Source organism: Eulemur rufifrons, chromosome 24 (genome assembly GCF_041146395.1).
Source record: "Eulemur rufifrons isolate Redbay chromosome 24, OSU_ERuf_1, whole genome shotgun sequence".
NCBI lineage: Eukaryota > Metazoa > Chordata > Mammalia > Primates > Lemuridae > Eulemur > Eulemur rufifrons.
Genome location: NC_091006.1, coordinates 15,218,990 through 15,233,323, shown reverse-complemented (window position 1 = coordinate 15,233,323; position 14,334 = coordinate 15,218,990). Strand labels below are relative to the sequence as shown.

Sequence of the window (14,334 nt, the reverse complement as noted above, 5' to 3'; positions counted from 1 at the left end):
GTCTCAGCCTCCCACATAGCTCTGAGTTTCCACGGGGAGTAGCTGGGACTAGAGGTGCAAGCTACCACCAGCTCATTCGATTATTAAAATCCCATCTTATGGATGAGAAAAACATCTCAAGATCACCTAGGTCTTAAATGTCAGAGCAAGGATTTGAACTCATTTCTAATTCCAAAAACCTATGCCGCTAGCCAGTACCTGGGATGCTACTCAACTGAGAGGAAAAAATACAGCCTAATGACCACTGTGGTGGTGACACTCAGTACTCACTCGGAGAGCCACTCAAGGAGGAAGGGATCTCTCAACCAGTGAGCTACCAAGAGCCAGAACACTAGATTTTCCCACAGCATCACTGGGTGGTCAATTAAGGGCAATCACTGCTCTAAATCACACCAGGCAGGTAACATGCAGCCTAGAAGATCATGTCCCTAAGCTAGAAGGTGGCACAAGATTCTGGGTGTTTTTCTTTGCATCCAGGGCTAGTTATGCAATGCAGGAGACAAGCTGGCAGGGGAAAAGAGGAGAGTGACACTCCATTCAGGTCTATTTGAGAAACGCATTCCCTGTTTGGCACAGTGTCCAGGCAGGGCAGCTACCTCTGTCCTAGTCCACTCAGCGAGACCACGTGGCTCCCTTCATACATTCGAGACAGCAGTGACCGAGACCTACCTCAGATGCTTCAGCTTGCATTGCTTGTTCCTGAGGATCTCACACAGCATCGTCAGCGTCATCTCATCCCGCTGGACAGGGCCTTCCAGGGTCAGGCGAGTCAAGGACTTCTTACCAATGAAAGCCAGACAGAAATCCCTGTAAGCGTTGTCAGGGGTGACATTTCTAATCCTAGGAAGAAACAGGAGGGATTCCATCTTCAGTGTTTAATCCTGTTGTTTAGAGGCATATGTAAACAAAAAGCCGAGTTATGCTTCAGATCTAGAGACCATTATAAATTCTCCCTTCCATTGTTGTCTCAACCTTTTACCGAAGGGCAGTAGTACCGAGCCGTGTTTCATTTCAAACAAGTGCCGTTCCTTCTATGGCTTGTTGGGGAGAAAAGGCAATACGTCATCCTCCCTACGTTTTGAGAACAAGCACATTCATGAACACATGAGGACATCTCATAAGGACATGTCCCGCAGTAAGGTGTAGAATCCCACTGCTACTGAGACAGGTTGACAAGAAACTTCTCCTTTATCCGCACTGATGGTAGGAAAACCACAAAGATGACATTTCCAGCTTGTGTAGGTAATTAGCTTTACCGAGTCTGTAAGGAGGAACAAAACAGTAACATGGCTAAGTCATGTTTAATCTGTTTATGTCTCCTTGAGCATTTCACAGCCCAATTTATGGAGTCCAGGAAGACTCTGCAAGGCTTTATTGGGCAAACTAAGAAATGACTGGTTCAGATTTTAAATCTCATGTCTTTATTACAATTTCCAGTTTCCTTCAGCCCCTGCCTGTGCCTTCCTACACTCTTAAGAGAGACTCTAAGATGGTCCCCCAGCTATCCCCATCTGCTGGGGTTCACATCGTGTGATCCCTCTCCCTGGATGTGAATGGGACCTATGACATTCTTCTAACCAAATAGAACAGGGCAAAGGTGATGGGATGTACGTGATCAGGTGGTCACATTGCATAACATGGTGGCACCATCTTGCTGGAGTCCCCACCCACATCCACCCCAATCGGTCTTAGAAGAAGATACCGTGTTCTGAGCTTCCCAAGGGGGGTGCCTCATGGAAGAGCTGGGGACCACCCTTGGCTTGACAGCCAGCAAGGATTCTATCCAACAGCCACGTGAGCTTAGAGGCAGAACCTTGCCCAGTCGAGCTTTCAGATGAGACCACAGCCCAGCCTGCATCTTTTTTTGCAATCTGGTGAGAGTTCTGGGAGCAGAGGCCTCAACTAAGCTACATCCAGATTCCTGACCTATAGAAACTGAGATATTGAGTATATACCATTTGACGCTGCGATGTTTGGGGTGATGCACTATACAGCAATGGATAATTATTACACCAACACCACGTACCTCTGACCTCATCACCCCAGGCCAAGTGATGGTCACTTTCAATGCCAGGTCTCCCTTCCATGCCACTATCCCTCCTTGTGCAGGCCTATAGTTGCCATACTCAGATTAAAACGTTTGGTCAGTACTGAATAGGTACAGGCACTGTTCTGAGTCCCCATTTGTTCAACAAACCACAGTTTAAAAGTTTGAACAGGCCAGGCACGGTGGCTCACGCCTGTAATCCTAGCACTCTGGGAAGCTGAGGCAGATGGATCGCTCGAGGTCAGGAGTTTGAGACCAGCCTGAGCAAGAGTGAGACCCCCGTCTCTACTAAAAATAGAAAGAAATTATCTGGCCAACTAAAATATATATATAGAAAAAATTAGCTGGGCATGGTGGTGCATGCCTGTAGTCCCAGCTACTCGGGAGGCTGAGGCAGTAGGATTGCTTGAGCCCAGGAGTTTGAGGTTGCTGTGAGCTAGGCTGATGCCACGGCACTCACTCTAGCCCAGGCAACAAAGTGAGACTCTGTCTCAAAAAAAAAAAAAAAAAAAAAAAAAAGAACTTACTCCTGTCCAAGTGAAATTTTGTACCCTTTGGTCAACATCTCCTTGTTACTCTCAGCCTCTGATAACCACCATTGTCCTCTCTACTTTGAGTTTGATATTAGAGAACAGAATGGTGGTTACCAGAGGCAGAGGGGAGGGGTGGATGGGGATAGTGGAGATGTTGGTCAAAGTATACAACGTTTCATTTACGCAGGAGGAGTAAATTCTAGTAATCTGTCGTAGGGCATGGTGACCATAGTTAATAACGTGTTGTATATTTCAAAATGGCTAAGAGTATATTTTACACGTTCATTGCAAAGAAATAAGTATGTCAGGCAATGGATATATTAGCTTGATTTAATCTTTCCACAGGTATACATGTATCCTATCACATAGTACCACATTGTTGTTGATTAAAGATTTAAAGTAAAATAAATGGAAAACACTAATAAAAGGATACCATCATAGTCACCTGCCTAGGTGTTCCACATCTTGGTTTGCATCTGCTTTGACCTACCTTATTCAGACCCACCTCTCAATGCCATTGCCATGACAGTGGCTATGAATTCACCATCACTTTACCAACATGCTCTTACTCGTCAATTTGGAAAAGCACTCCCTGGAATATTTCTCTATTTTCCATCCAGGTAGCCCCCTGACACATGCCTGCATTTCCTATAGGCTGAGATTCAAATATGCCCCCCAGCAGGGGTTTGCAAACTTCCAAACTCTCGGCAAAATTTCCTGAAAATGACTTGATGTAATATGACTCTCCCACTGGAACAGTTAAGATAGGAGCCATTTCCTTTCTTTGTATTCCGAGCACCTAGTGGTAGCCTGGTCAGGAATTCAAATATCGCTATCATATTACAAAATGCGAGCAGCCTGGCCACGCCTCAGGATCCCCCTTGAAAGATGAGCTTCTACTTACACCACTTCCTGCAGATGACAGGAGAATCGGGTTATATGGTCACAGAGAATCCTCACAGAGGAGTCACTCAGGAAGCTTTCGCTCATATCCAGACAGCTCAGATAGGAATCTGAGCTGATCACAGAGCAGAAATCCCTCCAGAGCTGAAGAGAGTGACGGTCATGCTCAGCACAACTAGGAAGGAACAGACAAGAGCACTTACTGTATACATATTGTATACAGCAGATCTCTAGGACTAATTCATCTTGTACAACCAAAACCCTCCCCAATAACCGTAGAGTTTGACATTTATCATAAATCTAAGTGAATAACACTATGTTTTCAATGACTTAATCCTTTTAAGGCATGTTGGTTTGGGGAAAGTTTCAACCCTTCAACATACACTGTTTTAAAAGGATGTCAAAGTAGACTTAGTAAGTACAGTGCCTGTCGTTAACACTCTCACATACTCAAACTTGCTGAGACAGTAGATCTATTTTTGTGAGAAGACATGAGAGGGCAGGAGAAAACATTTGGAAGTGGTGGATAGGTTTATGGCAGAGAGGGCAGTTACAGTTTTGCAAGATATACTTACCTCCATACTTATCCAGTTGTATATTTTAAATGTGTACAGTTTTTCATTTCAATCATTCTTCAATAAGATGGTATAAGATTTAGTGATCTACTGCACAGAATGGTAACTATGGTAATGGATTGTATATATAAAATTGCCAAGAATAGATATTAAGGATTTTCACTACAAAAATGTGAGGTGATGGATTTGTTAATTAGCTTGATTATTCTAAAACATAAATATATCAAAATGTCACATTATACCCCGTAAATGCATACAATTTCAGTCGATTAAAAATAAAACATAGGCTAGTTTGCAGTGGCTCATGCCTGTAATCCTAGCACTCTGGGAGGCTGGGGCAGGAGGATCACTTGAGGCCAGGAGTTCAAGACCAGCCTAAGCAAGAGTAAGACCCTGTCTCTACAAAAAACAGAAAAGTTAGCCAAGCAATCTGGCATGCACCTGTAGTCCCAGCTACTCAAGAGCCTGAGGCAGGAGAACTGTTTGAACCTAGAAGTTGGAGATTGCAGTGAGCTATGATTACACCACTGCACTCTAGCCCAGGAGACAGAACAAGACTGTCTCAAAATAAATCAGTAACACAAAATTAAGCTTTTAAGTTCTGAGAAAAGAAAAAAGAGTACATATAGAAAAAAACATAACAAGTCTGGGTAGGGAGAGAAAATACTTGAAATGATAGAACTCTCTAGGCATACTCAGGCCCATCCCCACACAAAAACTTTAACACTAAAACAAGGTCTGGCCGGGAGTGGTGGCTCACGCCCATATTCCCAGTGCTTGGGAAGCCAAGACAGGAGGGTCACTTGAGGCCAGGAGTTCGAGACCACCCTGGGCAATACAGTGAGAGCCTCATTTGTCCAAAAAGTTGAAAAATTAGCCAGCCGTGATGGCGTGTGCCTGTAGTCCCAGCTGCTTGAGAGGCTGGGACAGGAGGATCACTTGAGCCCAGGAGTTCAAGGCTGCAGTGAGCTGTGATCCCAACACTGCACTCTACAGCAAAACACTGTCTTTTTTAAAAGCGTTAAAAAGTGAAAAACTTTTTTAAATTAAAAAGGCAAAACAAGCTCCAAAGACTCCATTCTTAATTACAACATCGTGTCTACTATATCTTGAATGTTAAGCAGAAAGAAAGTCCAGTGAGCAGGAAATTCCAACTCTAAGCTGCAGGGACACAGGAGACTGGCCTCTCCCTAGCAAAGCATGGGCAGAGGCTGACAGTGGGAGCTAGGAGAGTAAACGGAGTTCTTACCTCTTAAGCTGAGCGTGTGGTTCCGACTCCTGATCATTCTCTAGGAATATCCCCTTTGCTACCTGCAGCGAGATTCTCTGTACGTTTTGACAATGCTTGAGGCAGAAGAAAGAGTACATCATCTCAAATGTATCTGTCACGTGAACAGAAACTTCCTTGAAGCGGGCCATGGCGTCCTTCACCAGCCCCTCATCTTGAGACTCGTAGAGGCAGTACAAAAACTCCTTCATGTCCATCTCGGAGAAGGGTTTATTCTCATCGAGGTTTGCTTTGCATTTCAGTAACGCCTCTCTGATCTTCAGTGACACTCGGCAGCCAAAAGTCATCTCCAACTCCTGGGCTCTCTTCTCATTCGAGAGGCCGAATAAGAAGTATCCCACTTGGGTCAGGCTGGGGTTCTTCAGTCTCTCCTCCTTGGAGAACAGCTTCTGCACATCCCCGATGTCCTGCGTGTGGCTCTCCCAGGAGTCCTCCTCCTCCTCCTCCTCCCTCTCCAGGATGTAGAACGTGGCGGCCAGGAACTGCTGGAGGCTGAGGTGGAGGAAGGAGTAGCAGCCTTCGCAGTCCCTGTCCTTCTGGAGGATGTCCTTGTCCAGGAAAGGAGACAGGTCGGCCTCCTGCACCCCAAGGCTCCTGAGGTCTTCCTCGTCAAACACACACATCTGTGTCCACGTGCCCTGGGCAGCCAGGAAGCACAGAGTCCTCAGCGGGCCTCGCAGGTTGTGGTCGGGGCAGTCCCCGGGCGCCGGCGTGAACTGGCCACAGAGGAAATGCAGGAACAGCGACGTGGTGGTCAGGCAGGTGGGGGCCGGGTCCTGCCCCTTCTCCATCTGAAGCTTCAGACACGTGCAGACGATCCGGCACACCGCGGGCGCCGCGCCCATGCGGAACAAGGCCTCGTTGCTCCTCATCAAGTCGAAAGCTCGCAGGGCCTCATCCTCATCTTCAAAGTGTTTCAAGAAATAGGCTTTCCTGTCCTGCTCCAGGAAGCCCTCGATCTCTAAGAAGAGGGGCTGTTCCACCAGGAGCCGGAGATCCCTCAGGGCCTCGGGCCGCGTGGTGACCAGTAATGTGGCCTTGGGTGACATCTTCCTCTTCAGCAGGCTGCCCAGGAGGACGGGCACTGGCTTCTGCTCCTCCCAGTCGCCACAAATATCTTGGATCAGGGCCCCCTTGGGGACTTTCAGCTCTTCAAAACCATCAATGACGAACAGGATCTTCTGTGCTTGGGCAAGGACCTCGGAGACGTCATCCTGCCCTTCGGGCCAGTCCTTGGAGATCAGCTCTGCAAAGCTGCATGTGCCCATGTGGTTGAGCTCCTTGCAGCGGAGGTAGAAGGCGTATCTGAACATCTGATTGAGGTTGTCTTCTTTCCAGTCCATCATCAATTTCCTGGCCAGTGTAGTTTTCCCGACACCTGCGGGGCCCTGGAGCACCACCGTGTGTGGTATTGGCTGTGTGCGTGTCTTGGGATGCAAGAACGGTACGAACTTCTGGCTTCTCTGAGTGACATCATCAAGGAAGTGGTCACTGTCTCCCCGCCAAAATTTATTGTTCCAGACCAAAGGAGGTTTCTCCATCGCATTTCTATGTTCCCCTTGTTTACCTGCAATGATATCCAATGGGAGAGTTGAGATGCCAACGATTCTATGATACTTACCTGAAAAATACTTTGTAAAGTACCAGAAATAAGGAAAACTACAGAGATGTGATTTGCCTGCAGGCTCTCAAACACTAGATTTATGACCTTAAGACAGTATTTACCCACCTGGCTTTTCTACATCCAAGTCTTCCTCTGTGTCTCCCAGCTTTAGGCCATCTCTTCCTTGCTCCAGGGCATCCTCTGTAAAATCCACACAGACGTAAGCCTGACACACAAGGTTACTTGTACTTCCTACATCAGATATTGTTGTAAAGAAAGCTTCAAATATTGTTTTGTTAGAGATGAGGTCTTGCTGTGTTGCCCAGGCTGGATTTAAACTCCTGGATTCAAGCAATCCTCCTGCCTCAGCCTCCCGAGTAGCTGGGACTACAAGCATGCACCACCACACCCAGCTAATTTTTCTATTTTTAGTTGTTCAGCTAATTTCTTTCTATTTTTAGTAGAAATCGGGTCTCGTTCTTGCTGAGGCTGGTCTCGAACTCATGAGCTCAAGCCATTCTCCCACCTCAGCCTCCCACAGTGCTGGGATTATAGGCATGAGCCACCGTGCCTGGCCTCAAGCTTCTATTATGTATCAAGAAATAGAATATGCTAGTTATCTAAAGTTACAGTCCCCAGCCCTCAGGGCCATGGACCAGTATCGGTCTGCAGCCTGTTAGGAACAGGGCGGCAGAACAGGAGGTGAGCAGCAGATGAGTAGCAGGTGAGCAAGCAAAGCTTCATCCGTATTTACAGCTGCTCCCCATCACAGCCTGAGCTCTGCCTACCCCCACCTGCAGAGACACTGTCTTCCATGAAACCAGTGTCTGGTGCCAAAAAGGTTGAGGACAACTGATCTAGAGAGAAAAATCAGACAACCTCTAAATCAGATACTATGAACTGAATTATATCCTTTAAAAATTTCTGTTGAACCCCTAATCCCTAGTGTGACTATATGTGATTGGAGTTAGGGCTTTAAGGAATTAAGATTAAGTGAGGTTGTAAGGGAGGGAAGAACAGAACCAACATCCTTACAAGGACACAGAGAGAAGGCAGGCGTCTGGAGGCCAAGGAGTGAGGCCTCAGAAGAGACTAACAATAACAGCACCTCCAGGCTATTGGAACCCAGTGGTATTTTGTCATGGCAGCATGAGCCAGGGAACACACCAGACTCCATGCCTCTAGTCTTCCTGCCTTAACATGCTTCTGTAACCCAATCAGAATTTATGCATTCTGAGCTGAGTATGATGACTCACACCCATAACCCCAGCTACTCAGGGGGCCGAGGCTGAAGTCCTTGATGCCAGAAGTTCGAGACCAGCCTGGGCAACTTAGTAAGGCCTCATAAACAAAAATGAATTCACTTTCCTTTATATGTTTTTGTTTATGTCTGCTACTGGGAGAGAACATAAGCATCATTGTAGTGGGAAACATTTCTTCATCATAATCAGAGGCAAAAATAAAATTTGTAGAAGGCCATAGAGTAAATATCTTCGGCTTTGTGGGCCACGGGGTCTCTATTATTAAACTGTCATCACAGCCTGAAAGCAGCCACAGACAATGTGTAGACAAATGAGTATGGCTGTGTTCCAATAAGAATTTACAAGAACAGGCAGTGATCTGTGTTTCACTCATGGGCCATGGTTTTCTCAGCCCTGTTCTGCCATATTATTTTCAAAGTTGTTTTTGGTTTTTTGTTTTTAAGGAACAAGATCCTACTCTGTTGCCCAGGCTGGAGTGCAGTGGCTATTCACAGGCACCATCATGGCACACTATAGCCTAGAACTCCTGGACTCAAGTGACCATCCCATCTCAGCCTCCCAGAGTAGCTGGCACTAGAGGCTCATGCCACCACGGCCCAGGCTGTTCCGCTATATGATAAGGGTACAAACATTTGATGACAAGTCACTTAATTAAACTACCACCAGATTGATTTTTAAGAAACGGTCCAAACAACTAGTTCTCAACCATGGGCGATTTCCCTCCAGGGTACATTTGACAATGTCTGGAGATGTTTCCAAGGCTCACAACCAGGGCAAGTCTTCCTAGCAGCTAATGGACAGAGGCCAGCCCAAAATGTTGTAGTGCTCAAGCAGGAAAACCCTACTCTACACCCAGACTGTCCACAGGATCAGCTCAAATCAGTCATTCCCACTCATAGTGATCAGTGCTTTATTCTTGGAAATAATGGGGTCAGTCTTGTCTATGGATCTCCAATTCCAACACAAAATAGAACACATTCTCCATGATATACAGTGAATACAATACACAGTGGAAGAAAGTGGCATAGAGAGAATGCTGTAACTTCATTGGCTAAGGGACTCAAAGAGGTCTCCTGTCACTTATATCACACTCCAGCACCTGGTGATGTTCATACAAACCCATTTCTCTCTTTTCTGATTCTTCTTCTTCTTCTACTTCTTCTTCTTCTTCTTCTTCTTCTTCTTCTTCTTCCAGACATGTGTCAAGTGTTTTGGAAATCCATGTGTACTCTGAAAATAAGAACAGTTGGGCTTATTAGAGCGGTATTTCTGAAATATACACCAGGAAGACATCTAAGAGGGTTCACAGTTCAGCTTTGGGGTCTCAGTCTGTTCTTGCTGCTACAACAGGATACCTGAGACTGGGTAGTTCATAAAGAACAGAAGTTTTCTCACTGTTCCGTAAGCTGGAAGGTCTCAGATCAAGGCGCCAGCAGATCTGGTGTCTGGTGGGGGCCTCACTCTGCTTCCAAGATGGTGTCTCTTGCTGCGTCCTCACATGGCAGAGGGGCAGAAGGGTGCTCCCTGCCACCTCTTACAAGGTAGCCAACCACATTCATGAGGGCTCCACCCTCATGGCTTAATTACCCCCTAAAGGCTCTACCTCGGGGGGGGCACATTCAGACCCCAGCATAGCACCCCAGCAGTTAAGCCCCTACTGAGCTAGCACAATAGTAATAGTGCACTGAAGTTCTCAAAGCAAGCGTGGTGAGCCGCTATTTAGGGTCACGTGGTGCATTACGCTGGAGGGAATTATGAAGGGAGAAAGAAGCCTCTTGGGTTATCTTTCACATTTAATAGGTAATATTATCATGAGCTGGGAACAAAAATACAGGAGGGGTTAACATATAGGGGAAAGGGACATGTTTGATGACCAGTTTTTTGTTTTTGTTTTTTTCCCTTGAGTCAGAGTCTTGCTCTGTTGCCTGGGCTAGAGTGCAATGGCATCAACCTAAGTCACTACAACCCCAAACTCCTGGGCTCAAGCAATCCTCCTGCCTCAGCCTCCAGAGTAGCTGGGACTACAGGCATGTGCCACCATGCCTGGCTAATTTTTTCTTTTTAGTAGAGACGGGGTCTTGCTCTTGCTCAGGCTGGTCTCAAATTCCTGAGCTCAAGTGATCCTCCCACTTTGGCCTCCCAAAGTGCTAGGATTATAGGCGTGAGCCACGGTGCCGGCCTTGCTCATATAATTCTGATATGCAGGTAAAACTGAGGATCATGGCTCTATCCAGATGGTTTACTTTATGGTTGTCTAAAATGGCTCTATCTGTCATCACTCCTAAACTTGGTGCTATTGGATGACTTCTAATAATTCACTACATATTCGTTGGTAGCTTCTCAAGGATGACCTAATTTTCATGAAAATGGGAAATTTAAAGCTGACATTTGGCATTCTGTAGGGTTGAGGGGCTACCATAGAGTCACTATTTAGTGCCTGTTGGCCCTTTTTCATCTTTTAACATCTTGTTTCTGGTTTCTGTGTCAGTTATGTTATTGTCATTCACTTCTATAGAATTATTTTTAATTCTTCAGGGACTTAATGTTCTCTTGCCTACTTCTCAAAATCTGGTAGGTCCCAAGGATCTAACAGACTCTCTTCACGTTCTACTTGTCCTGCCTCATCTCTCTGGAGGCTGAGGCAGGAGGATTGCTTGAGCCCAGGAGTTTGAGGTTGCTGTGAGCTTGGTTGACGCCACAGCACTCACTCAGGCCGAGTGAGACTGTCTCAAAAAATGAAAAAGAAAAGAAAGAATCATATGGGAAGCTTTTAAAAATGCCAATTTCCAACCACCCTACCCAACCAATGAGTCAGAATCTCTAGGTAGGACCCTGGCACAGCAGTATCTTTGAGATTCTGATTTCACACGCAGATCCTTTTGAAATCCAATGCCCCAGAACAGGGATCCGCAAACTATAGCCCACGGTCCAAGTTTGGTCTGCCTCTTGTTTTTGTAAATAAAGCTGTATTGGAACAAGGTCACGCCCATTCACTTATTATCATCAAAGGCTGCTTTCACAATACAACCAACAGCTGAACCGTGTCATTGTGAAGAGACCCAAGGGTCTGCAAGGCCTAGTGTTTATGATCAGAACCTTTACAGAAAAAAGTTGCTGACTCCTGCCTAGGAGGAAATGTGGTGTTGAATAGTTTTTCTTTTAGTGTGATAGAATTGGGTGAGTTTTTTCTACAAGGGAAAGGAAACGGGAAAGGAATGCTGATTTAGCTGGTAGCAGTCTGGAACTCTAAGTTTTCTCAAGGGCATGGCCGGGCGCGGTGGCTCACACCTGTAATCCTAGCACTCTGGGAGGCCGAGGCGGGTGGATAGCTCGAGGTCAGGAGTTCGAGACCAGCCTGAGCAAGAGCGAGACCCCCGTCTCTACTAAAAATAGAAAGAAATTATATGGACAACTAAAATATATAGAAAAAATTAGCCGGGCATGGTGGAGCATGCCTGTAGTCCCAGCTACCGGAAGGCTGAGGCAGTAGGATCACTTAAGCCCAAGAGTTTGAGGTCACTGTGAGCTAGGCTGACACCACGGCACTCACTCTAGCCTGGGCAACAGAGCGAGACTCTGTCTCAAAAAAAAGAAAAAAAAAAAAAAAAAAAGATTTCTCAAGGGCATTAAACATACAATTCATGGAAAAAAGAGAACAAATGAGAATATTCACATAGTTTGGGAGACTAAGAATACCCCACTAGTAAATGCACTGTGGGATTCTGGATTGGATCTGGGCACAAACAGGATGTGAGTGGAAACAAATCCAAGTAGTCTGCAGTGAAGGGTCATATCAGCGTCTATTTCTTAGTTTTGTCAAATGTAAGATGTGAACGTTAAGGGATGCTGGGTGAAGTGTACAGGGGAAATCTTTGAATTGTCTTTGCAACTTTTCTACTAACCTAAAGTTATCCCAGAACAAAAAATTTTTATAAGAATGCTGAAAATATCAAAAAAAGGAGGTAATGGATAAACTAAAATCATGAGTATCTGTACACTGCTATCATAGGCATTAGCCAACAAAAGGACATGGGGTGGCAGAAATCAGTGTAGACAAAAGGGGAGAAACAGAAACACGCAGAGTCCATGAATGAGGCTGGTCGCCACCCGCCCATTTGGACATCTAGAAGGTATTCAGAGCATGCAGAATATTAGGAGTTTCAATAATATTCCTGATGTTTCTAAAACCCTGGGGACTCATTCATTCTTTGTTACAAATGACTGATATACATTGGGTTCTACTTACCTGGGATTTGAGCTTTCGCCCTCTTAGACAATTCTGTGAGATTCATCTTCTCCAAGATGTTCACGGTCACACTCCTTATCCAATATTTTGGGGATTTGTCGATCAGAATTTCTGCCAGTTTCTTGCCGTCGGCCTCTTCTACCTTGGACCATGGGGTATTCCTTAGCTTACCTTGTAGGGGAAGATCCTTTAATAGAGATTTGAACCTCCTTAATTCATCCTCATTCAGCTGATCCAGTAGGGTTTCCAGGCTAAACTCTGGCTGCAGGGATGCCATAGCGCCCAAGTATGAGACCTTAAGACTGAGGAATTGGGGTGGGGGGAAGAAATTCATGAACCAGCATCCTTAAATGAAACAGTTTATATGCCAAAAACAGGCCTGTTCTCACTGCCCCACTAGTGGTAAATTATATAGGCTGAATTAACAGAAAACATGAACAGACCCAGCATAAGTAAGGAGAGTGAGTCAGGAATCAGAAATCCCAAGAAAAGCCCAAGACTTAATAGCTTTACTGAATTAATTCTACCAAACAGTTGAAGAACTAAAATCAATTCCTCTTAAATGCTTAAGTTGAAGGGGAAAGAATACTTCTGAACTCATTTTGCAAGGCCAGCACTACCCTGATACCAAAGTCAAGCAAGGACACTACCCAAAAAGAAAAAAAGAAAAAAAAGACACACACACACTATAAGCCACTACCTCTGATGAACCTAGGTGTAAAATATATATATATGCACACACACACCAGTAAGCCCAAGTCAACTGCACATTAAACAGTCATTCACCATAATCAAGTGGGATTTATCCAAGAGGTGGAAGGATGGTTCAACCTATGCAAGAATCAATGAATGTAATATGCAGAATTAACAGAATGAAGGATGGAAACCCTGTGATCATCTCAACAGATGCTTTAAAGGCATTTGACAAAATTTAATGTCATTTTGCAATAAAACTGTCAACAAATTAGATATAAAAGGAATGTACCTCAACACAATAAAGGCCATACGTATGACAAGTCCACAGCTACCATAATACTCCATGGTGAAAAACTGAAAGCTTTTCTCCAAAGATCAGCAACAAAACAAGGATCCCCTCTCACCACTTCTATTCGACATAAAAGTCCTAATTGTCAGAGCAATTAAGAGAAAGAAATAGGCCGGGCGCGGTGGCTCACGCCTGTAATCCTAGCACTCTGGGAGGCCGAGGCGGGTGGATCGCTCGAGGTCAGGAGTTCGAGACCAGCCTGAGCAAGAGCGAGACCCCGTCTCTACTAAAAATAGAAAGAAATTATATGGACAACTAAAATATATATATACAAAAAATTAGCCGGGCATGGTGGCGCATGCCTGTAGTCCCAGCTACTCGGGAGGCTGAGGCAGTAGGATCGCTTAAGCCCAGGAGTTTGAGGTTGCTGTGAGCTAGACTGACGCCACGGCACTCACTCTAGCCCGGGCAACAGAGCGAGACTCTGTCTAAAAAAAAAAAAAAAAAACCAAAACCTTAAGACTTCCAAAAGCAAAGACAACTTAGGCCTTCCCTAAGTTCAGAGACTCTGCTACTGGCCTTAAAGAAGCCACTCATCAAAAGTTTTACAGCTACAAAACAAATAAAAATAAAAAATGGATTCTGATAAAGTGAGTTTGGAAGAGGACCCTGAGGCTAAGCTCAGACCCCTGCCCAAGCTGACACCTTGAAGCCTTGAGAGTCCCTAAGCAGCCATACCTGGGCCCCCTGACTCACAGAAACAGGTTTTTTTTTTTGTGGGGGGTTTTTTCTTGTTTTGGGGGGGTTTTATTTGGTTTTTGTTTTTTGGGGTTTTGGGGGGTTTTTTTTGGTTTTTGGTTTTTGGTTTTTTTGAGACAGTCTCACTCTGTTG

General features: G+C 45.3%; 1 protein-coding gene across 1 annotated transcript in view; it reads right to left on the bottom strand.

Annotated features, from left to right (window-relative positions):
* Positions 1 to 12,734, bottom strand: part of LOC138374230 (NACHT, LRR and PYD domains-containing protein 7-like) — a 672,516-nt gene extending 659,782 nt beyond the window's left edge. The window contains 5 exon segments of the mRNA XM_069456942.1: positions 670 to 840; positions 3,485 to 3,658; positions 5,308 to 6,913; positions 7,076 to 7,150; positions 12,458 to 12,734. Of these exon segments, the coding sequence (XP_069313043.1) occupies positions 670 to 840; positions 3,485 to 3,658; positions 5,308 to 6,913; positions 7,076 to 7,150; positions 12,458 to 12,734 (2,303 nt within the window).
* Between the last annotated feature and the right edge of the window lie 1,600 nt (positions 12,735 to 14,334).